Source organism: Electrophorus electricus, chromosome 18 (genome assembly GCF_041902795.1).
Source record: "Electrophorus electricus isolate QZ-2024a chromosome 18, ASM4190279v1, whole genome shotgun sequence".
Classification (NCBI taxonomy): Eukaryota; Metazoa; Chordata; class Actinopteri; order Gymnotiformes; family Gymnotidae; genus Electrophorus; species Electrophorus electricus.
The window spans coordinates 19599753-19625445 of NC_137514.1; the positions used below are offsets into that span (position 1 = coordinate 19599753).

Consider the following 25693-nt stretch of genomic DNA (forward strand, 5'->3'; position numbering starts at 1 on the left):
AATAAACATGCATACGTTTAGCAATAACATAAGGAACACTACATCAAAACGTTACATCCACAATAACCAACAATCCTGCACACTACAACGAGGGTTAAATACATAAACAAAACAAGGTGCAGATGTGTGCAGGTGTGGTCACAAACAACGACCCTCCCACTGCTCGTGGCGGGCCAACCCACGTGACTCGCGGGAGGCGAGCGTTCCGTGACAACATTACCAACAATTACCATAGCAATAAGAAAACTCCCACTGTATGCAGCGGGCTGTACCACGTGACAGTGAAAGTGGAGCGTTCGCGTTATTGGCGCTGATGGGCCCAGAGACTAGTAGCTCCCCCAGGCAGTCAATATTCCATCAGAGACAGTTCAGGAGTATCTACTTGTGGCAATAAGAAAGTTGATAATAAAGTGTAAAAGGACAGTCAAATAACATTTACAAAATGGGCCATAAATAAATTTTGGTAACACAATTGTACTTTTTTTTTTTATTCTAGACATTTACATACATTTATGACATAGGCAATGCCACAGAAAAAAAAAGTAACACTAAAATGAATATCATATCAATCTGTAATTTCCATCAAACCAGATGCCTGTAGAGTCTTATCAATGTTTGGTATGAGTTCTGAGGCAAAGTCCCACACCCTTTTATCAACAACCAGTTGATCTTTGGTAAGAGTCCCTTGTCGTGGTGATCTTATATGAACAATTCGACATACATCAAAAGGCACAAAAAAAACATCTCCATATTTTTGGGGTATGTAGTGCACTGATGTTTGCACTACAGTCCTTGGATTGATAATCATTTTTCTGGGGTTGTCTAAGTCTTTTCTATCTGGTTCTCTATAAATATGTTCCATAATATTAACACCGGGTATATTTCTCCATTCTGGCCGACTGAATCGATCACTCTCTTCAAATTGTGTCTTGGGGAAAAAGTGACTCTCAATGAAAAACACACCCATGTCTTTGTGCTGCTGTTGAAGATCCTCCATCAGTAATGGAAGGTTAGCATGCTTATAAGGCATAATGATTTCATCAATGTCATTCAGAAGAACATATTTGGACTGATACATGTTTCTATAAATACACTCATTGAGGGTTACCAACTGACCATAATAGTGAAGGTCTCCACCATGCTCCACAAAGTTCCATCCTTTAGATGGGTTAAGGAAATGGTCAATAGGCCATGGAACAATCTCTAAAATTCCTTCCCTCTTATAATGCTGTAAGAGTTTCTCCAGGTCAGGACCACAGCTTGTGTTGTAGATCACTACATGTTGTACACCCAAAAGCTTGTACATTTCCATGGTTTGTACAAATTGCAGAACATTATTATAGCTTCCAAAGAGGTTTGAGATACATACACTGAAGTTGAACTTAAATGATTCCCTGGTCACTGTGTTCTTTATTGGTAAGAGATCTTCAGAATAAATGGCAGAGATGTTTCTACTAGTTGAAATGGATACAAATGCTGCATCTTGAGTGTGTGCACCATCACACAGAACATCTGAAGCTGCATATGGAAAACCAAAATGGTCACTGTGTATCTGGACTTCAGCCTCAGCAGTCTGGCAGTTATGGTCATTGTTACAGTAGATGCAGTAAAGAGGCTGCAGACTGTCCCTTCTGATTATGCTGATAACTCGAATGGCCTTATTGATTCTGTGATCGATGAATGCAGACACCATTAAATGTTTTGAGTGTTTAATGGGGGTTATGGAAAACAAACTGAATTTGTTTGTTTCAGAACCATTGAAACTAGAGGGCAATATGTCCATAAATGTATATCCAGTAAACATTTGGGTAAGGATGACCCCTAATAACACAGAAACTACAATCAAAACAAAAAGAGGGAATTGCTTTTTTTCCATCTTAATCCACTATCCAGAAAAAAACACCTGCAGATTGAAACAAAATAATTGCATTAATACAACCACTACAAGCAGTTTCTGTTCATTTTCGGAATACACGTGTATACACATGTCCCACTGTAATGGGAAAATTAGTGACCAAAAAAATTAAAGAATTAAAAAATAACAAGGACTAACAAATGTTCTGTGATGTGAGCAGGCTTGTTATTGTCCTATAATTAGAAGCTGAGCATGAACTAACCACTAAAATCTAACAGGTTGTACTTGTAACAAACGTTCTACTATAATTGACGTTATACTTACCCATTCATGGGTAAAGTATGTGCACTGAGTTGCCATTTCATAGATACACGTACTGAATAGCTGTAGTGAAGTCTCTATCAGTGCTGGGTTGGGACCAGATATACAAGATATGCAATGCACACTCAAACTGTTTTTGATTGGCATGTGGAATCCAAGTAGTGTTGAAATGGATTTACAAGCTTGGGGGGTGGGGGGGGGGGCGTATTTTGACTCTGTGATTTACAGTGTTATGGAATACGTTTGTATTATAGTCATACCTATCATCTAATCGGTCTGGCGTTGTGGAGGGGACTGCTACCTACTTACCGAATTTCATGTCTGTTGGACCTTTGTTCTCGTCTGGGCGATTGGTTTTAGTAATGGATCTGAATAAGAATTCTTAAACAAATCTCTAACATATAATAGGGTTACAGCACTGGACCCCTAATAATAATGGCAATGATGCTGTTTACAGCGTCTCCCTTATTTCTTATTCGCTGTGCGTTTTGTAACGTGCATGCAATTAAGGTTTCTCCGTACTCTTTTTCAAGCCAGGCATTTGTAATGGTAGATCACGCGCGCAAGCAATATTTTTAATATTTATGAATTATGAATTAGCAGGAATTACTCATGAAGAATATTAAGTAATTATTAGTAGGAAATAAACTATCGCTAGTGTTATTAAATGTAGAGAGGCAAACTGGCAGAAAATTGTCGACAGACTAAATGCGTAAGCACGCTTTTTACCACATTTATGGGCGCTTTAACATTAAAAAATTGTTATTGGAAAGTACAATACAACATAATACAACTTAAACGGGCCAACACACTACGTTTTAGGGTAGGCAGTTCTGTTTTAAAAATGTGCCTCAAAGCCATACAGGACATTTGGTCTTTAGTAAGCGCTTTACTGCACCGAGTGATTTCGATGTAGGGTCCTAATACTTTGCCCAGATACTATGCATTCGGAGTATGTAGCGCTGGTAAAAGTCGTAGCGCTGCTGCATATTATCTATATAACTGATTTGCTTGTTTTTCTGTGCCATTCCATTACCCTGCTTTTAAGTTAGGATGCATCCCAATTGTGTACTAATTACCGATGATAACTAGTATTTGAATATGTAGTATGCAGTAGAGTTAATAGTGTCAATGTGGGGTAAACTCAAAAATCCACAAAGCATACATAGAACTGGTTGGTTTTTGAGTATGGTTTGGATGGACAACAACAACCCACAATGCAATGCGAAACAGAAAGGGAGCTACTCAGGTCTGGGAAAAAAAAGCCAGACAAGAACACGAGTTAAGTCACGATAGTGGCAGGAGAATGGGTGTGTAAATGTGTATCTTAGATTCCTTTTAAATTATTTTTAGGAATTATAATGTAATTTACAAAGAGAATAAATTATTAATATATTAGTAAGAAATCTATTTGAAACGCACGTTAATTTGGATAAGTTATCTTGCTAGGTAGCCACCTAGACTGGTGTGAAAAGTGTTTTTTTTTCAGACACTTTTTCACACCACTGTAGCTAATTGTTTTGCATTTATAAACAAGTTAGCTAATTAGCTACCTAGCTGAAAGCAGCTAATTTTAAATTAACATCTTAGTGAGAGACATATTATTTGGAAATACATGCAGAAACATATACATTTATAACGCGTGGTGGCCCGAGTGCCGCAGGGCGAGGGGCAGGACGCACAGAATCCAGCGACTGGGAAGTACATTTATTTACATAAACACAAAACGATATTGCTACTCACAAGCGTTACAAACATTAACATGAACATGAAACGGTTAACAAGAAACAAGCACAATAAACATGCATACGTTTAGCAATAACATAAGGAACACTACATCAAAACGTTACATCCACAATAACCAACAATCCTGCACACTACAACGAGGGTTAAATGCATAAACAAAACAAGGTGCAGGTGTGGTCACAAACAACGACCCTCCCACTGCTCGTGGCGGGCCAACCCACGTGACTCGCGGGAGGCGAGCGTTCCGTGACAACATTACCAAGAGTTACCATAGCAATAAGAAACTTCAATGGAACTGTGATGATTGCCCCCTCTCCCTGGCGTTGCGATTTTCACCGCTATGAGTTCTGTTTTGTTTTCTGCCTGGTCTTTGTTACATGTGCTTCTTTGTTTTGGTTTCATTTTTTTCTCTGTCCCCTATTTAGTTCTCTGCCTGTTATCTGTTTCTCCTGTGTCTTGTTGTTACGTTATTAGTTCGTGTATTTAAGCCCTGCGTTCTGTCACCCAAGTTGTCGGTTATTTTGCACGTTTGGTTTCTTATGCAGTTTGTGCTCTTCATTGATGTTTGTATGTTATTTATTCACCCGACTCTTATTTATGTATATGCTTAGGTTTTATAGTCTATTTTCCAAGTGTTTCATATTGCCTCATGTTTGGTTTACATTCTTTGGTTTTGTTTGTATTTGCTTTTATTTATTAAAGTTCCCTCTTCGAACCTGCAACCTGCCTCTTGCCTTGTCAATATACAGGAACACTTTGGGTTTAAAAGATATTTATCAACGGTCATGTATATTTGTTCATCCTCAGTGTGGATTAAACTGAAGTGGTCCAATGTAGGAAATTGCAGACCATACTATTTTGATAAATGGAGATATTTAATATTGGTAACAATTGTATCATGGATAACCTAATGAACATTTTGAAGATTCATTTGATGGCATTGTAAACAAGTATCTCAAACCCAAGATTTACATTTTAATCATTAGCCTCTGGCCTAAAGTTACCATCATAAAACTAGTTTTCTGTGACATCTATAACTGTAGTGTAATGGCCCAAGTGTCGCAGGGTTTACAAGGTAAACGATGAACACAAACAAGGGCATTGACATTGTGAAAACGGACACGAACAAAGGCAGTGTGAACAAAGGCAATGGCCGACATTGATGCACACACCAACAAGAGGTTTAAATCCATAAACTCAGAACAACACTAACTAGGTGCAGGTGTGTGCAGACATGTAGGCATGTTTACAATCAAAGTAGAAACTCCCACTGTATGCAGCGGGCTGTACCACGTGACAGTGAGAGTGGAGCGTTCGTGTTATTGGCGTTGATGGGCCCAGAGACTAGTAGCTCCCCCAGTCAGTCCTCATTCCATCAGAGACAGTTCAGGACAAAAGCGCACACACACACACACACACACACACACACACACACACACACACACACACACACACACACACACACCCTTTTGGTTTTCACAAAGTTTACTGCCTCAGTTGTTTTGTCCGATATTTATATGATATAGATAAGTTTTTTTTATAAAAAAAATTGTATTGACAAATACATCTAGTTTAAGCAAAGACTTAATATTTACAGTGTTGACCCTTCTTTTTTTAAGACTTCTGCAATTCACCTTGGCATGCTGGATATCAGCTTCTGGGTAAAATCTTTACTGATGGCAATTAATTCTTTCCTAATCATTGCTTGGAGTTGATAGCAGTTTCTGTGTTTTTGTTTGCCCACCCTCTTTTTGAGGATTTACCACAGGTTCTCAATGGGATTGAGATCTGGGGATTGAGATCTGAGACATGGTGCTCCGTCATACTGGAAAAAAAATAAAAAATAAAAAATTGTTCATCACCAAATTGCTCCTGGATCGTTGGGAGAAGTTGCTCTTGGAGGATGTTTTGATACCATTCCTTGTTCATGGCAGTGTTCTTAAGCAAACATTTGAGCAAGCATTCAGCAAAAGGGCTGAAATGCAGTGGCTGGAATGGAGTAATTTTTGTGATGAAGTTGATTTTCATGGCCAAGAATGACTGACTTTTCAGTTAATTGCAATTCATCTGATCACTCTTCACACTCTAGAGATAATGCAAATTGCCACCATTGAAACTGAGCCAGCAAACTTTGTGAAAAGCTAAATTTGTGCTAGTCTCAACTTTTGGACATGACTGTACATCGTTAGCAAAATCTTGACTGCATACTTGATATTTCAAAACAGTAACAGGCCACCATCACAATTCAGTATGAGCACACAGATATACACAAAAAGTCAGTTATACATGAGTCATTTGTTGGTTTAAAGGGCAGCAAAAGACAATTGACAAGTTAAATGATCTGCAACAGGAAACTCTGGTCCAAATTAGAGTGTTTATGACAATGCCATTGCTAGTTGCATCTTTTCAAAGATCATTCAGGAAGCTAAAATGTATCAAAACACACCTTCAGTCAAATGTGAACAATGACAGTTTGGACCAATTGGCAGTGATCCGAGCTGAACACAAATTGGCCTGTTCAACTGATGAAACAGATGCCTAAATTTATTGTATTGTTGCTAAATACTAGTGCATAGCCACAAAATGTAACTTAATGATTAAAATAGTTATTAATCTGAACTTCAAATAAGCTATTCTTGGCCTTTTGTACATATATAGCAATCCCTGTGATTCTCTTGAAATACTGAAATTTAGATAATCTTGATTTTGCATACCCCTCAACAAATGAGTGTTGGCAAACCTTTTTAGAAATAAACACAATGAAACTTTGGAGTAATGAACAAGTTACACATGGTTGTAATGTCCCCTTATTGAAATAAAGTGGTCCAAAATGTAAATTGAAATCCAAATGTTAAATAAGGTAAGATATAAATGTAATCATAATGTATGGGAGCTATATGAATGCATTATTTTCTGAATACAAGAACAACAACAGACCTCTGAAATGTACTCTGTTACAATCTAATGTATTGAAGAAACTGCATGAAATTATTGTCTGGCTTTGGATACATAAGGAATTTTTGCTGATGTAACAATTTTGCTAATACATGCAGGAGACAGCAATGACTACACAAAAGCCTTTGAAAAAAAATGTGTAATATATATTCAAATTCGGGGAGCAGCCTTCTAAGGTTGGAGTATCTACTTGTGGCATTAAGAAAGTTGATAATAAAGTGTAAAAGGACAGTCAAATAACATTTACAATATATGCCATATATAAATGTTGGTAACACAATTATACATATTTTTTTTTTATTCTAGACATTTACATATATTTATGACATAGGCAATGCCACAGAAAAAAAAAAAGAAACACTAAAATGAATATCATATCAATCTGTAATTTCCATCAAACCAGATGCCTGTAGAGTCTTATCAATGTTTGGTATGAGTTCTGAGGCAAAGTCCCACACCCTTTTATCAACAACCAGTTGATCTTTGGTAAGAGTCCCTTGTCGTGGTGATCTTACATGAACAATTCGACATACATCAAAAGGCACAAAAAAGACATCTCCATATTTTTGGGGTACGTAGTGCACTGATGTTTGCACTACAGTCCTTGGATTGATAATCATTTTTCTGGGGTTGTCTAAGTCTTTTCTATCTGGTTCTCTATAAATATGTTCCATAATATTAACACCGGGTATATTTCTCCATTCTGGCCGACTGAATCGATCACTCTCTTCAAATTGTGTCTTGGGGAAAAAGTGACTCTCAATGAAAAACACACCCATGTCTTTGTGCTGCTGTTGAAGATCCTCCATCAGTAATGGAAGGTTAGCATGCTTATAAGGCATAATGATTTCATCAATGTCATTCAGAAGAACATATTTGGACTGATACATGTTTCTATAAATACACTCATTGAGGGTTACCAACTGACCATAATAGTGAAGGTCTCCACCATGCTCCACAAAGTTCCATCCTTTAGATGGGTTAAGGAAATGGTCAATAGGCCATGGAACAATCTGTAAAATTCCTTCCCTCTTATAATGCTGTAAGAGTTTCTCCAGGTCAGGTCCACAGCTCGTATTGTAGATAACTATATGTTGAACACCTAGAAGTTTGTATATCTCCACTGTTTGGGCAAATTGCAAAACATTATTGTAGCTATCAAAAAGGCTGGAGATACAGACAGTGAAATTGAACATAAATGATTCATGGGTCTTTTCATTCTTGATGGGCAAGAAATCTTCATTATGAATCTCTGAGATGTTTGCAGTGGTTGAAATGGCTACACGTGTTGCACTCTGAGTGTGTGCGCCATGACACAGGACATCTGAGGCTCCAAATGGAAAGCCAAAATGGTCAACGTGTATCTGGACTTCAGCCTCAGCAGTCTGGCAGTTATGGTCATTGTTACAGTAGATGCAGTAAAGAGGCTGCAGACTGTCCCTTCTGATTATGCTGATAACTCGAATGGCCTTATTGATTCTGTGATCGATGAATGCAGACACCATTAAATGTTTTGAGTGTTTAATGGGGGTTATGGAAAACAAATTGAATTTGTTTGTTTCAGAACCATTGAATCTAGATGGCAATATGTCCATAAATGTATATCCAGTAAACATTTGAGTAAGGATGACCCCTAATAACACAGAAACTACAATCAAAACAAAAAGAGGGACTTGCTTTTTTTCCATCTTAATCCACTATCCAGAAAAAAACACCTGCAGATTGAAACAAAATAATTGCATTAATACAACCACTACAAGCAGTTTCTGTTTATTTTCGGAATACACGTGTATACACATGTTCCACTATAATGGGAAAATTAGTGACCAAAAAAATTAAAGAATTAAAAAATAACAAGGACTAAAAAATGTTCTGCGATGTGAGCAGGCTTGTTATTGTCCTAGAATTAGAAGCTCAGCATGAACTAACTACTTGTAACAAACGTTCTACTATAAATGACATTATACTTACCCATTTATGGGTAAAGTATGTGCACTGAGTTGCCATTTCATAGATACACGTACTCAATAGCTGTACCAAAGTGTCTATCAGTGCTGGGTTGGGACCAGATATACAAGATATGCAATGCACACTCAACCTGTTTTTGATTGGCATGTGGAATCCAAGTAGTGTTGAAATGGATTTACAAGCTTGGGGGGTGGGCGTATTTTGACTCTGTGATTTACAGTGTTATGGAATACGTTTGTATTATAGTCATACCTATCATCTAATCGGTCTGGCGTTGTGGAGGGGACTGCTACCTACTTACCGAATTTCATGTCTGTTGGACCTTTGTTCTCGTCTGGGCGATTGGTTTTAGTAATGGATCTGAATAAGAATTCTTAAACAAATCTCTAACATATAATAGGGTTACAGCACTGGACCCCTAATAATAATGGCAATGATGCTGTTTACAGCGTCTCCCTTATTTCTTATTTTCTGTGCGTTTTGTAACGTGCATGCAATTAAGGTTTCTCGGTACTCTTTTTCAAGCCAGGCATTTGTAATGGTAGATCACGCGCGCAAGCAATATTTTTAATATTTATGAATTATGAATTAGCAGGAATTACTCATGAAGAATATTAAGTAATTATTAGAAGGAAATAATCTCTAGTTTATTAAAAGTAGAGATGCAAACTGGCAGAAAATTGTCGACAGACTAAATGCGTAAGCACGCTTTTTACCACATTTATGGGCGCTTTAAAATTTAAAATTGTTATTGGAAAGTATAATATAACATAATACAACTTAAACGGGCCAACACACTACGGTTTAGAGTAGGCAGTTCTGTTTTAAAAATGCGCCTCAAAGCCATACAGGACATTTGGTCTTTAGTAAGCGCTTTACTGCACCGAGTGATTTCGATGTAGGGTCCTAATACTTTGCCCAGATACTATGCATTCTGAGTATGTAGCGCTGGTAAAAGTCGTCATCCGAAAAATCAAGTGGATCTGTCCTGTCTTGAAACGACCTTGGTGGCCTGAACTTTCTGCGCGCTAAACGCGCTCCGTCATCCAATTCAATGGCTACGAATAGATACGCCATGTTCGATCATGCAACAGCCTTCACTGTAAGCTACTGTAGCCTACATTTTAGCGAATCTGTATCGCAGGCAGTTGTAGCCATTCACTTATGAACTAATGATAATCGACAATTTTCAGCTTTTATATTTAAAATGAATAAATATGAATTGCAATGTGCTGTTTACGTAAATACGTGTATTATTGTAATTTTGTACTCTGAAGGCCTAAATGAAAATGTACGCAAACACTTTTTAGCATGATTACCTATTCAGCATTAATAATGCCTGAGTAAACTGCAAATTGCCCAAAATTATATTTAAATACAGTACCTAAATACAGCCATACAGCTATTGTCCACCTTTGCAAAAATACATTATAGAAACGGGATATGCAAAAGGCACTGCAGTTAATCGGATAGTACTGCCGCGGAGAGTAGCTCCTGAAGAGAGTGTTTCAAGCCAGCGAAAATCTGTGAAATGGATTAGTTTTCGTCTAGTTGCTCGTTCCCATCTGGTCCACGGGTGCAGTAAACTAAGAAGTACTTTATACTCCATTTATTAAATTTCGGACTACGAAGACCAGTGAGAAACTTGCAGAACTCGTTCGTTTTCTCACGCCATTCGTTAGTTTATTCTTTTCTCATTTGGTTAGTGGGGATTAGTGACAAATATAAAGGTATGTTGAAGTATAAGGGTAGTCTGAATGCAACGAGTCTTGGTTTGAACTTGGTCAAGACCAGATTATTAATGAAGACTAATACACAATACAAACAGTTTACAGGACTCTGGTACAGTCAGATGAGTTTAGAGTATAATAGCGGCACCAGCTGTGTTTCAAGCCACAGAAAAAAAAAAAAATCTAATTAAAAATCTAATTAGTTGCCTTGAAATAACTTACTATTCACTGTAAAATGTAAGGCAGCTCATTATGTACAGTTATAGTCTGTGCATAACAAATAAACTGAAGTCATTGTGTTGTTTGAGTGTACATATTGTACCTTATTATTTTGTAATAATAATAATAATAATAATAATAATAATAATAATAATGGAACTACCTTTAAGTTTTTACTTACTTATCACTGACGCGTATGTCTTTTTGCATGTATTCTTTACTCCCGTACAGACTAGTCTATTTACAAGAACCTGGTTTTTCCGCGAATTTAATGCACAGGTGAAACCGCAGGGGGTGGGTCTGTGTTGAAAAACAGTTCTTATTAGCCAAACGCAAATGATTCATAGATCTGCATATCTGAATAGTCTGTGAACTAAGGATAAGGGACCTCTCAAAAACAAGACAAAAGACAACCTATTCCTCTGTTATTATCTTAGATACAGGGTCTGTTTAAACGTGTGAAGTGTGTTCGTGTTTAACGTTGATATTGAATGAATGCCACCATTGTCTTTTATGCTAATTGTTAATAAATGTTTCATCAAGTCGAGGGAGTCTGTGCGTCCTGCCCTTGCGGCACTCGGGCAGCCGTTACAATGATCTGTAGGCAAATTGAACCATTACTAAATTATTTATAACAACTAAAAAGATAAAAACAGTATAAATATAAACATATAAATAAAATATAAAATTTATTTATTATTTCAAATAAATTTTAATACACACAGGGATATAAGAGAAAATAAATATAATTATACATGCTTCAAGAATAAACTTTCCAGTGAATATATAGTGTTATGCATTGCCCAACTTCACACCTGACCCCCACACCTGTCTCATACACTATCATACAATGTATCAAAGTAAGAGCAGTACTCATTGGGAGAGCATCGTTTTCTAGCACGAAATAGGTAATAGGCGCGGTGGTCATATTCCTATAAAAGGCTCATGTCAGGACCCCAGTTTCTTTCTCTGCTGAAACCAAGAGCACATGATACAATGGCCAACAGGACCTTGACCTGCTGACCTAATAAGATGTACAGGAGGAACAAAGTCATAATGTATGAGATAAAGAAGTGAATTCTGATGATGATGATGATGATGATGATGATGATGAATATAACTGATCATGATGATTCAGCTTCATGTGAGGAAGAACTCCCTGAAGACCATCAAGCTGGGAGAGACATTTTTGTCAAAGAACAGGCTTTGTTGTGGTCCACATCACTCTTTGTTGATCAGGGCAGGCTGGCAGCACACAATCTAATGCAGATGACTCAAGGGCTTACAAGATTAGCTATGTCCAATGCCAAGGACTTTGCCTCAACCTTCTGCCTCTTTACTAAACCAGACATTGAAAAGATCATCCTTGAAATGACAAATATGTAGGGTTTCCGCAAGTATGGAGAAAACTGGATGAAGATGGATGCCTACATAGGTGTACTATTCTTGGGTGGTGTATACAAATCCTGAGGGGAGGCCACATCCCGTCTTTAGGATGCTGAGAGTGGAAGGGCAATTTTCTGCATTTTTTGTGACCCTGATATTGAAATCTGTCTCTCTTTGTCAAAAGGTCATTGTCCTTTCAGACAGTACATGCCTAGCAAGCCAGCAAAGTATGGAATCAAGATCTGGGCTTCCCTGTGATACACAATGCCGCTACGCTTAGAAAATGCAAGTGTACACAGGGAAGCCAAGGGGTGGAGCCCCCGAGATGAATCAAGGGATTTGTGTTGTTCTTGATAAGACTGAAGGTCTGACATCTGTTACGTGTGACATTTTTTTTTTACATCATATGAACTTGACAAGTACTTAATGAAGAAGAAGATAAGCATGGTAGGCACAGTTAGAAAGAACAAGCCTGAACTCCCTGCTGCACTCCTTACAACAAAGCAGAGAGACATATTTTCTTCCAAGTTTGCCTTCACCCCAATACCATGCTTGTTTCTTATTGCCCAAAGACAAACAAAAACATCATCCTCATGAGTACATTGCACAAGGATGCTAAGATCCGACATTGTGAAGACAGGAAGCTGGTTATGATCCTGGACTACAGCAAAAACAAAAGTGTAGACAACCTGGACAAAGTGATTGGAGCATATAGTTGTCATCATCATCATTGCTTTTCTGTGCACTCCAGCCGTGTGTTAGATTACCCCCAGCACCCCTTAGCCTCTGTTTGTTTTACCATTCATGTTTCCTCATTTAATAAACCACCTCCTGCATTTTGCATTCTACCTCTTGCCTTGTTCCTGTCGGAAGCGTAACATAAGCCAATTGTGATAGACCTAGAAGATTTAAAGAAATAAAAGCACCTTTATTGCGCACTTATTAAACTAGTAGACTAGCTGTCCCATAATAATGCTAAAAAAATTGATCTGAAGATAAATAAATAAACATTGAGAATCTGAGGATCAGTAGTCACCTGACTATTCTCTGCTAAATGTAATACATTTACACCCCACCCCACCACCACAATACACTTCTGCACAGAAAAAGTATACAATTTAGGTACCATACACACACAGAAGACCATAGATACCACCTATAACACTATAGGCAACAATCATACACTGAGTACCACAAATGCACACACACACACAGACTGTCCTCACCATAAGCAACACCTAGTTGTTAGCAGCAGATCAGGAGGAATGACTGTAGTTTTATTTGTTTTAGAACCACTGTAGAACACATGAGTGACCTGAGGAAATATGAATATGAATGAAGCACACTCTGTCCTACACAAACCCCACCCACTCCTGCTGGAAATCCAACATGCTCCTCCTGCTTCTATTCTGTGCTGATGGGGACATGGTGGGTGAAGCAGGGTGGGGTCACCTAGGAGTTCCCAGCCTCCCACTGGCACAGAGGCACTGGGGGCTCTGTTCAGCTTGCAGGCCCTTGGACCGGCGCAGAGAGAAGCATTGAGCAGCTGCAGCCATGCAGCTCAACAACTGTGTTCAGGCGCCCCTCTCCTGAGCACACAGTGTAAAGGGATGAAGGGGCCCCTTCACACACACACACACACACACACACACACACACACACACACACACACACACACACACACACACACTGCTGCATATTATCTATATAACTGATTTGCTTGTTTTTCTGTGCCATTCCATTACCCTGCTTTTAAGTTAGGATGCATCCCAATTGTGTACTAATTACCGATGATAACTAGTATTTGAATATGTAGTATGCAGTAGAGTTAATAGTGTCAATGTGGGATAAACTCAAAAATCCACAAAGCATACATAGAACTGGTTGGTTTTTGAGTATGGTTTTGATGGACAACAACAACCCACAATGCAATGCGAAACAGAAAGGGAGCTACTCAGGTCTGGGAAAAAAAAGCCAGACAAGAACACGAGTTAAGTCACGATGGTGGCAGGAGAATGGGTGTGTAAATGTGTATCTTAGATTCCTTTTAAATTCTTTTTAGGAAAAATAAAGTAATTTACAAAGAGAATAAATTATTAATATATTAGTAAGAAATCTATTTGAAACGCACGTTAATTTGGATAAGTTATCTTGCTAGGTAGCCACCTAGAGTGGTGTGAAAAGTGGTTTTTTTTTCAGACACTTTTTCCCACCACTGTAGCTAATTGTTTTGCATTTATAAACAAGTTAGCTAATTAGCTACCTAGCTGAAAGCAGCTAATTTTAAATTAACATCTTAGTGAGAGACATATTATTTGGAAATACATGCAGAGACATATACATTTATAACGCGTTGTGGCCCGAGTGCCGCAGGGCGAGGGGCAGGACGCACAGAATCCAGCGACTGGGACGTACATTTATTTACATAAACACAAAACGATATTGGTACTCACAAGCGTTACAAACATTAACATGAACATGAAATGGTTTACAAGAAACAAGCACAATAAACATGCATACGTTTAGCAATAACATAAGGAACACTACATCAAAACGTTACTTCCACAATAACCAACAATCCTGCACACTACAACGAGGGTTAAATGCATAAACAAAACAAGGTGCAGGTGTGGTCACAAACAACGACCCTCCCACTGCTCGTGGCGGGCCAACCCACGTGACTCGCGGGAGGCGAACGTTCCGTGACAACATTACCAACAATTACCATAGCAATAAGAAAACTCCCACTGTATGCAGCGGGCTGTACCACGTGACAGTGAAAGTGGAGCGTTCGCGTTATTGGCGCTGATGGGCCCAGAGACTAGTAGCTCCCCCAGGCAGTCAATATTCCATCAGAGACAGTTCAGGAGTATCTACTTGTGGCAATAAGAAAGTTGATAATAAAGTGTAAAAGGACAGTCAAATAACATTTACAAAATGGGCCATAAATAAATTTTGGTAACACAATTGTACTTTTTTTTTTTATTCTAGACATTTACATACATTTATGACATAGGCAATGCCACAGAAAAAAAAAGTAACACTAAAATGAATATCATATCAATCTGTAATTTCCATCAAACCAGATGCCTGTAGAGTCTTATCAATGTTTGGTATGAGTTCTGAGGCAAAGTCCCACACCCTTTTATCAACAACCAGTTGATCTTTGGTAAGAGTCCCTTGTCGTGGTGATCTTATATGAACAATTCGACATACATCAAAAGGCACAAAAAAAACATCTCCATATTTTTGGGGTATGTAGTGCACTGATGTTTGCACTACAGTCCTTGGATTGATAATCATTTTTCTGGGGTTGTCTAAGTCTTTTCTATCTGGTTCTCTATAAATATGTTCCATAATATTAACACCGGGTATATTTCTCCATTCTGGCCGACTGAATCGATCACTCTCTTCAAATTGTGTCTTGGGGAAAAAGTGACTCTCAATGAAAAACACACCCATGTCTTTGTGCTGCTGTTGAAGATCCTCCATCAGTAATGGAAGGTTAGCATGCTTATAAGGCATAATGATTTCATCAATGTCATTCAGAAGAACATATTTGGACTGATACATGTTTCTATAAATACACTCATTGAGGGTTACCAACTGACCATAATAGTGGAGGTCTCCACCATGCTCCACAAAGTTCCATCCTTTAGATGGGTTAAGGAAATGGTCAATAGGCCATGGAACAATCTCTAAAATTCCTTCCCTCTTATAATGCTGTAAGAGTTTCTCCAGGTCAGGACCACAGCTTGTGTTGTAGATCACTACATGTTGTACACCCAAAAGCTTGTACATTTCCATGGTTTGTACAAATTGCAGAACATTATTATAGCTTCCAAAGAGGTTTGAGATACATACACTGAAGTTGAACTTAAATGATTCCCTGGTCACTGTGTTCTTTATTGGTAAGAGATCTTCAGAATAAATGGCAGAGATGTTTCTACTAGTTGAAATGGATACAAATGCTGCATCTTGAGTGTGTGCACCATCACACAGAACATCTGAAGCTGCATATGGAAAACCAAAATGGTCACTGTGTATCTGGACTTCAGCCTCAGCAGTCTGGCAGTTATGGTCATTGTTACAGTAGATGCAGTAAAGAGGCTGCAGACTGTCCCTTCTGATTATGCTGATAACTCGAATGGCCTTATTGATTCTGTGATCGATGAATGCAGACACCATTAAATGTTTTGAGTGTTTAATGGGGGTTATGGAAAACAAACTGAATTTGTTTGTTTCAGAACCATTGAAACTAGAGGGCAATATGTCCATAAATGTATATCCAGTAAACATTTGGGTAAGGATGACCCCTAATAACACAGAAACTACAATCAAAACAAAAAGAGGGAATTGCTTTTTTTCCATCTTAATCCACTATCCAGAAAAAAACACCTGCAGATTGAAACAAAATAATTGCATTAATACAACCACTACAAGCAGTTTCTGTTCATTTTCGGAATACACGTGTATACACATGTCCCACTGTAATGGGAAAATTAGTGACCAAAAAAATTAAAGAATTAAAAAATAACAAGGACTAACAAATGTTCTGTGATGTGAGCAGGCTTGTTATTGTCCTATAATTAGAAGCTGAGCATGAACTAACCACTAAAATCTAAACAGGTTGTACTTGTAACAAACGTTCTACTATAATTGACGTTATACTTACCCATTCATGGGTAAAGTATGTGCACTGAGTTGCCATTTCATAGATACACGTACTGAATAGCTGTAGTGAAGTCTCTATCAGTGCTGGGTTGGGACCAGATATACAAGATATGCAATGCACACTCAAACTGTTTTTGATTGGCATGTGGAATCCAAGTAGTGTTGAAATGGATTTACAAGCTTGGGGGGTGGGGGGGGGGGGGCGTATTTTGACTCTGTGATTTACAGTGTTATGGAATACGTTTGTATTATAGTCATACCTATCATCTAATCGGTCTGGCGTTGTGGAGGGGACTGCTACCTACTTACCGAATTTCATGTCTGTTGGACCTTTGTTCTCGTCTGGGCGATTGGTTTTAGTAATGGATCTGAATAAGAATTCTTAAACAAATCTCTAACATATAATAGGGTTACAGCACTGGACCCCTAATAATAATGGCAATGATGCTGTTTACAGCGTCTCCCTTATTTCTTATTCGCTGTGCGTTTTGTAACGTGCATGCAATTAAGGTTTCTCCGTACTCTTTTTCAAGCCAGGCATTTGTAATGGTAGATCACGCGCGCAAGCAATATTTTTAATATTTATGAATTATGAATTAGCAGGAATTACTCATGAAGAATATTAAGTAATTATTAGTAGGAAATAAACTATCGCTAGTGTTATTAAATGTAGAGAGGCAAACTGGCAGAAAATTGTCGACAGACTAAATGCGTAAGCACGCTTTTTACCACATTTATGGGCGCTTTAACATTAAAAAATTGTTATTGGAAAGTACAATACAACATAATACAACTTAAACGGGCCAACACACTACGTTTTAGGGTAGGCAGTTCTGTTTTAAAAATGTGCCTCAAAGCCATACAGGACATTTGGTCTTTAGTAAGCGCTTTACTGCACCGAGTGATTTCGATGTAGGGTCCTAATACTTTGCCCAGATACTATGCATTCGGAGTATGTAGCGCTGGTAAAAGTCGTAGCGCTGCTGCATATTATCTATATAACTGATTTGCTTGTTTTTCTGTGCCATTCCATTACCCTGCTTTTAAGTTAGGATGCATCCCAATTGTGTACTAATTACCGATGATAACTAGTATTTGAATATGTAGTATGCAGTAGAGTTAATAGTGTCAATGTGGGGTAAACTCAAAAATCCACAAAGCATACATAGAACTGGTTGGTTTTTGAGTATGGTTTGGATGGACAACAACAACCCACAATGCAATGCGAAACAGAAAGGGAGCTACTCAGGTCTGGGAAAAAAAAGCCAGACAAGAACACGAGTTAAGTCACGATAGTGGCAGGAGAATGGGTGTGTAAATGTGTATCTTAGATTCCTTTTAAATTATTTTTAGGAATTATAATGTAATTTACAAAGAGAATAAATTATTAATATATTAGTAAGAAATCTATTTGAAACGCACGTTAATTTGGATAAGTTATCTTGCTAGGTAGCCACCTAGAGTGGTGTGAAAAGTGTTTTTTTTTCAGACACTTTTTCACACCACTGTAGCTAATTGTTTTGCATTTATAAACAAGTTAGCTAATTAGCTACCTAGCTGAAAGCAGCTAATTTTAAATTAACATCTTAGTGAGAGACATATTATTTGGAAATACATGCAGAGACATATACATTTATAACGCGTGGTGGCCCGAGTGCCGCAGGGCGAGGGGCAGGACGCACAGAATCCAGCGACTGGGAAGTACATTTATTTACATAAACACAAAACGATATTGCTACTCACAAGCGTTACAAACATTAACATGAACATGAAACGGTTAACAAGAAACAAGCACAATAAACATGCATACGTTTAGCAATAACATAAGGAACACTACATCAAAACGTTACATCCACAATAACCAACAATCCTGCACACTACAATGAGGGTTAAATGCATAAACAAAACAAGGTGCAGGTGTGTGCAGGTGTGTGCAGGTGTGGTCACAAACAACGACCCTCCCACTGCTTGTGGCGGGCCAACCCACGTGACTCGCGGGAGGCGAGCGTTCCGTGACAACATTACCAACAGTTACCATAGCAATAAGAAACTTCAATGGAACTGTGATGATTGCCCCCTCTCCCTGGCGTTGCGATTTTCACCGCTTTGAGTTCTGTTTTGTTTTCTGCCTGGTCTTCGTTACATGTGCTTCTTTGTTTTGGTTTCATTTTTTTCTCTGTCCCCTATTTAGTTCTCTGCCTGTTATCTGTTTCTCCTGTGTCTTGTTGTTACGTTATTAGTTCGTGTATTTAAGCCCTGCGTTCTGTCACCCAAGTTGTCGGTTATTTTGCACGTTTGGTTTCTTATGCAGTTTGTGCTCTTCATTGATGTTTGTATGTTATTTATTCACCTGACTCTTATTTATGTATATGCTTAGGTTTTATAGTCTATTTTCCAAGTGTTTCATATTGCCTCATGTTTGGTTTACATTCTTTGGTTTTGTTTGTATTTGCTTTTATTTATTAAAGTTCCCTCTTCGAACCTGCAACCTGCCTCTTGCCTTGTCAATATACAGGAACACTTTGGGTTTAAAAGATATTTATTAACGGTCATGTATATTTGTTCATCCTCAGTGTGGATTCAACTGAAGTGGTCCAATATAGGAAATTGCAGACCATACTATTTTGATAAATGGAGATATTTAATATTGGTAACAATTGTATCATGGATAACCTAATGAACATTTTGAAGATTCATTTGATGGCATTGTAAACACATATCTCAAACCCAAGATTTACATTTTAATCATTAGCCTCTGGCCTAAAGTTACCATCATAAAACTAGTTTTCTGTGACATCTATAACTGTAGTGTAATGGCCCAAGTGTCGCAGGGTTTACAAGGTAAACGATGAACACAAACAAGGGCATTGACATTGTGAAAACGGACACGAACAAAGGCAGTGTGAACAAAGGCAATGGCCGACATTGATGCACACACCAACAAGAGGTTTAAATACATAAACACAGAACAACGCTAACTAGGTGCAGGTGTGTGCAGACATGTAGGCATGTTTACAATCAAAGTAGAAACTCCCACTGTATGCAGCGGGCTGTACCACGTGACAGTGAGAGTGGAGCGTTCGTGTTATTGGCGTTGATGGGCCCAGAGACTAGTAGCTCCCCCAGTCAGTCCTCATTCCATCAGAGACAGTTCAGGACAAAAGCGCACACACACACACACACACACACACACACACACACACACACACACACACACACACACACACACACACACACACACCCTTTTGGTTTTCACAAAGTTTACTGCCTCAGTTGTTTTGTCCGATATTTATATGATATAGATAAGTTTTTTTTATAAAAAAAATTGTATTGACAAATACATCTAGTTTAAGCAAAGACTTAATATTTACAGTGTTGACCCTTCTTTTTTTAAGACTTCTGCAATTCACCTTGGCATGCTGGATATCAGCTTCTGGGTAAAATCTTTACTGATGGCAATTAATTCTTTCCTAATCATTGCTTGGAGTTGATAGCAGTTTCTGTGTTTTTGTTTGCCCACCCTCTTTTTGAGGATTTACCACAGGTTCTCAATGGGATTGAGATCTGGGGATTGAGATCTGAGACATGGTGCTCCGTCATACTGGAAAAAAAATAAAAAATAAAAAATTGTTCATCACCAAATTGCTCCTGGATCGTTGGGAGAAGTTGCTCTTGGAGGATGTTTTGATACCATTCCTTGTTCATGGCAGTGTTCTTAAGCAAACATTTGAGCAAGCATTCAGCAAAAGGGCTGAAATGCAGTGGCTGGAATGGAGTAATTTTTGTGATGAAGTTGATTTTCATGGCCAAGAATGACTGACTTTTCAGTTAATTGCAATTCATCTGATCACTCTTCACACTCTAGAGATAATGCAAATTGCCACCATTGAAACTGAGCCAGCAAACATTGTGAAAAGCAAAATTTGTGCTAGTCTCAACTTTTGGACATGACTGTACATCGTTAGCAAAATCTTGACGGCATACTTGATATTTCAAAACAGTAACAGGCCACCATCACAATTCAGTATGAGCACACAGATATACACAAAAAGTCAGTTATACATGAGTCATTTGTTGGTTTAAAGGGCAGCAAAAGACAATTGACAAGTTAAATGATCTGCAACAGGAAACTCTGGTCCAAATTAGAGTGTTTATGACAAAGCCATTGCTAGTTGCATCTTTTCAAAGATCATTCAGGAAGCTAAAATGTATCAAAACACACCTTCAGTCAAATGTGAACAATGACAGTTTGGACCAATTGGCAGTGATCCGAGCTTAACACAAATTGGCCTGGTCAACTGGTCAAACAGATGCCTAAATTTATTGTATTGTTGCTAAATACTAGTGCATAGCCACAAAATATAACTTAATGATTAAAATAGTTATTAATCTGAACTTCAAATAAGCTATTCTTGGCCTTTTTTTACATATATAGCAATCTCTGTGATTCTCTTGAAGTACTGAAATTTAGATAATCTTGATTTTGCATACCCCTCAACAAATGAGTGTTGGCAAACCTTTTTAGAAATAAAAACAATGAAACTTTGGAGTAATGAACAAGTTACACATGGTTGTAATGTCCCCTTTTTGAAATAAAGTGGTCCAAAATGTAAATTGAAATCCAAATGTTAAATAAGGTAAGATATAAATGTAATCATAATGTATGGGAGCTATATGAATGCATTATTTTCTGAATACAAGAACAACAACAGACCTCTGAAATGTACTCTGTTACAATCTAATGTATTGAAGAAACTGCATGAAATTATTGTCTGGCTTTGGATACATAAGGAATTTTTGCTGATGTAACAATTTTGCTAATACCTGCAGGAGACAGCAATGACTACACAAAAGCCTTTGAAAAAAAATGTGTAATATATATTCAAATTCGGGGAGCAGCCTTCTAAGGTTGGAGTATCTACTTGTGGCATTAAGAAAGTTGATAATAAAGTGTAAAAGGACAGTCAAATAACATTTACAATATAGGCCATATATAAATGTTGGTAACACAATTGTACATTTTTTTTTTTTATTCTAGACATTTACATACATTTATGACATAGGCAATGCCACAGAAAAAAAAAAGAAACACTAAAATGAATATCATATCAATCTGTAATTTCCATCAAACCAGATGCCTGTAGAGTCTTATCAATGTTTGGTATGAGTTCTGAGGCAAAGTCCCACACCCTTTTATCAACAACCAGTTGATCTTTGGTAAGAGTCCCTTGTCGTGGTGATCTTACATGAACAATTCGACATACATCAAAAGGCACAAAAAAGACATCTCCATATTTTTGGGGTACGTAGTGCACTGATGTTTGCACTACAGTCCTTGGATTGATAATCATTTTTCTGGGGTTGTCTAAGTCTTTTCTATCTGGTTCTCTATAAATATGTTCCATAATATTAACACCGGGTATATTTCTCCATTCTGGCCGACTGAATCGATCACTCTCTTCAAATTGTGTCTTGGGGAAAAAGTGACTCTCAATGAAAAACACACCCATGTCTTTGTGCTGCTGTTGAAGATCCTCCATCAGTAATGGAAGGTTAGCATGCTTATAAGGCATAATGATTTCATCAATGTCATTCAGAAGAACATATTTGGACTGATACATGTTTCTATAGATGCACTCATTGAGGGTTACCAACTGGCCATAATACTGGATTTCTCCACCATGGTACATAAAGTCCCATCCTTTAGATGGGTTAAGGAAATGGTCAATAGGCCATGGAACAATCTCTAAAATTCCTTCCCTCTTATAATGCTGTAAGAGTTTCTCCAGGTCAGGTCCACAGCTCGTATTGTAGATAACTATATGTTGAACACCTAGAAGTTTGTATATCTCCACTGTTTGGGCAAATTGCAGAACATTATTGTAGCTATCAAAAAGGCTGGAGATACAGACAGTGAAATTGAACATAAATGATTCATGGGTCTTTTCATTCTTGATGGGCAAGAAATCTTCATTATGAATCTCTGAGATGTTTGCAGTGGTTGAAATGGCAACACGTGTTGCACTCTGAGTGTGTGCGCCATGACACAGGACATCTGAGGCTCCAAATGGAAAGCCAAAATGGTCAACGTGTATCTGGACTTCAGCCTCAGCAGTCTGGCAGTTATGGTCATTGTTACAGTAGATGCAGTAAAGAGGCTGCAGACTGTCCCTTCTGATTATGCTGATAACTCGAATGGCCTTATTGATTCTGTGATCGATGAATGCAGACACCATTAAATGTTTTGAGTGTTTAATGGGGGTTATGGAAAACAAACTGAATTTGTTTGTTTCAGAACCAATGAATCTAGATGGCAATATGTCCATAAATGTATATCCAGTAAACATTTGAGTAAGGATGACCCCTAATAACACAGAAACTACAATCAAAACAAAAAGAGGGACTTGCTTTTTTTCCATCTTAATCCACTATCCAGAAAAAAACACCTGCAGATTGAAACAAAATAATTGCATTAATACAACCACTACAAGCAGTTTCTGTTTATTTTCGGAATACACGTGTATACACATGTTCCACTATAATGGGAAAATTAGTGACCAAAAAAATTAAAGAATTAAAAAATAACATGGACTAAAAAATGTTCTGCGATGTGAGCAGGCTTGTTATTGTCCTAGAATTAGAAGCTCAGCATGAACTAACCACTAAAATCTAAACAGGTTGTACTTGTAACAAACGTTCTACTATAAATGACATTATACTTACCCATTTATGGGTAAAGTATGTGCACTGAGTTGCCATTTCATAGATACACGTACTCAATAGCTGTTCCAAAGTGTCTATCAGTGCTGGGTTGGGACCAGATACACAAGATATGCAATGCACACTCAACCTGTTTTTGATTGGCATGTGGAATCCAAGTAGTGTTGAAATGGATTTACAAGCTTGGGGGGTGGGGGGTGGGGGGGGGGGGGGGGCGGATTTTGACTCTGTGATTTACAGTGTTATGGAATACGTTTGTATTATAGTCATACCTATCATCTAATCGGTCTGGCGTTGTGGAGGGGACTGCTACCTACTTACCGAATTTCATGTCTGTTGGACCTTTGTTCTCGTCTGGGCGATTCGTTTTAGTAATGGATCTGAATAAGAATTCTTAAACAAATCTCTAACATATAATAGGGTTACAGCACTGGACCCCTAATAATAATGGCAATGATGCTGTTTACAGCGTCTCCCTTATTTCTTATTTTCTGTGCGTTTTGTAACGTGCATGCAATTAAGGTTTCTCGGTACTCTTTTTCAAGCCAGGCATTTATAATGGTAGATCACGCGCGCAAGCAATATTTTTAATATTTATGAATTATGAATTAGCAGGAATTACTCATGAAGAATATTAAGTAATTATTAGAAGGAAATAATCTCTAGTTTATTAAATGTAGAGATACAAACTGGCAGAAAATTGTCGACAGACTAAATGCCTAAGCACGCTTTTTACCACATTTATGGGCGCTTTAAAATTTAAAATTGTTATTGGAAAGTATAATACAACATAATACAACTTAAACGGGCCAACACACTACGGTTTAGAGTAGGCAGTTCTGTTTTAAAAATGCGCCTCAAAGCCATACAGGACATTTGGTCTTTAGTAAGCGCTTTACTGCACCGAGTGATTTCGATGTAGGGTCCTAATACTTTGCCCAGATACTATGCATTCGGAGTATGTAGCGCTGGTAAAAGTCGTCATCCGAAAAATCAAGTTGCTCTGTCCTGTCTTGAAACGACCTTGGTGGCCTGAACTTTCTGCGCGCTAAACGCGCTCCGTCATCCAATTCAATGGCTACGAATAGATACGCCATGTTCGATCATGCAACAGCCTTCTCTGTAAGCTACTGTAGCCTACATTTTAGCGAATCTGTATCGCAGGCAGTTGTATCCATTCACTTATGAACTAATGATAATCGACAATTTTCAGCTTTTATATTTAAAATGAATAAATATGAATTGCAATGTGCTGTTTACGTAAATACGTGTATTATTGTAATTTTGTACTCTGAAGGCCTAAATGAAAATGTACGCAATCACTTTTTAGCATGATTACCTATTCAGCATTAATAATGCCTGAGTAAACTGCAAATTGCCCAAAATTATATTTAAATACAGTACCTAAATACAGCCATATAGCTATTGTCCACCTTTGCAAAAATACATTATATAAACGGGATATGCAAAAGGCACTGCAGTTAATCGGATAGTACTGCCGCGGAGAGTAGCTCCTGAAGAGAGTGTTTCAAGCCAGCGAAAATCTGTGAAATGGATTAGTTTTCGTCTAGTTGCTCGTTCCCATCTGGTCCACGGGTGCAGTAAACTAAGAAGTACTTTATACCCATTTATTAAATTTCGGACTACGAAGACCAGTGAGAAACTTGCAGAACTCGTTCGTTTTCTCACGCCATTCGTTAGTTTATTCTTTTCTCATTTGGTTAGTGGGGATTAGTGACAAATATAAAGGTATGTTGAAGTATAAGGGTAGTCTGAATGCAACGAGTCTTGGTTTGAACTTGGTCAAGACCAGATTATTAATGAAGACTAATACACAATACAAACAGTTGACAGGACTCTGGTACAGTCAGATGAGTTTAGAGTATAATAGCGGCACCAGCTGTGTTTCAAGCCACAGAAAAAAAAAAAATCTAATTAAAAATCTAATTAGTTGCCTTGAAATAACTTACTATTCACTGTAAAATGTAAGGCAGCTCATTATGTACAGTTATATTCTGTGCATAACAAATAAACTGAAGTCATTGTGTTGTTTGAGTGTACATATTGTACCTTATTATTTTGTAATAATAATAATAATAATAATAATAATAATAATAAT

At 37.8% G+C, this 25693-nt stretch overlaps 4 protein-coding genes across 4 annotated transcripts; all 4 read right to left on the reverse strand.

Moving 5' to 3' along the window:
* Nucleotides 1-565: 565 nt before the first annotated feature.
* Nucleotides 566-1804, reverse strand: LOC145651992 (uncharacterized). Its single transcript, XM_081700888.1, has one exon. It carries the CDS (start codon nt 1802-1804, stop codon nt 566-568), a length of 1239 nt encoding a protein of 412 aa, XP_081557014.1.
* Nucleotides 1805-7254: 5450 nt separating this feature from the next.
* LOC145651993 (uncharacterized) lies at nt 7255-8472 on the reverse strand. Its single transcript, XM_081700889.1, has one exon. It carries the CDS (start codon nt 8470-8472, stop codon nt 7255-7257), a length of 1218 nt encoding a protein of 405 aa, XP_081557015.1.
* Nucleotides 8473-15240: 6768 nt separating this feature from the next.
* Nucleotides 15241-16479, reverse strand: LOC145651994 (uncharacterized). Its single transcript, XM_081700890.1, has one exon. It carries the CDS (start codon nt 16477-16479, stop codon nt 15241-15243), a length of 1239 nt encoding a protein of 412 aa, XP_081557016.1.
* Nucleotides 16480-21962: 5483 nt separating this feature from the next.
* LOC118242737 (uncharacterized) lies at nt 21963-23201 on the reverse strand. Its single transcript, XM_081700891.1, has one exon. The coding sequence runs from the start codon at nt 23199-23201 to the stop codon at nt 21963-21965; it is 1239 nt and encodes a 412-aa protein (XP_081557017.1).
* Between the last annotated feature and the right edge of the window lie 2492 nt (nt 23202-25693).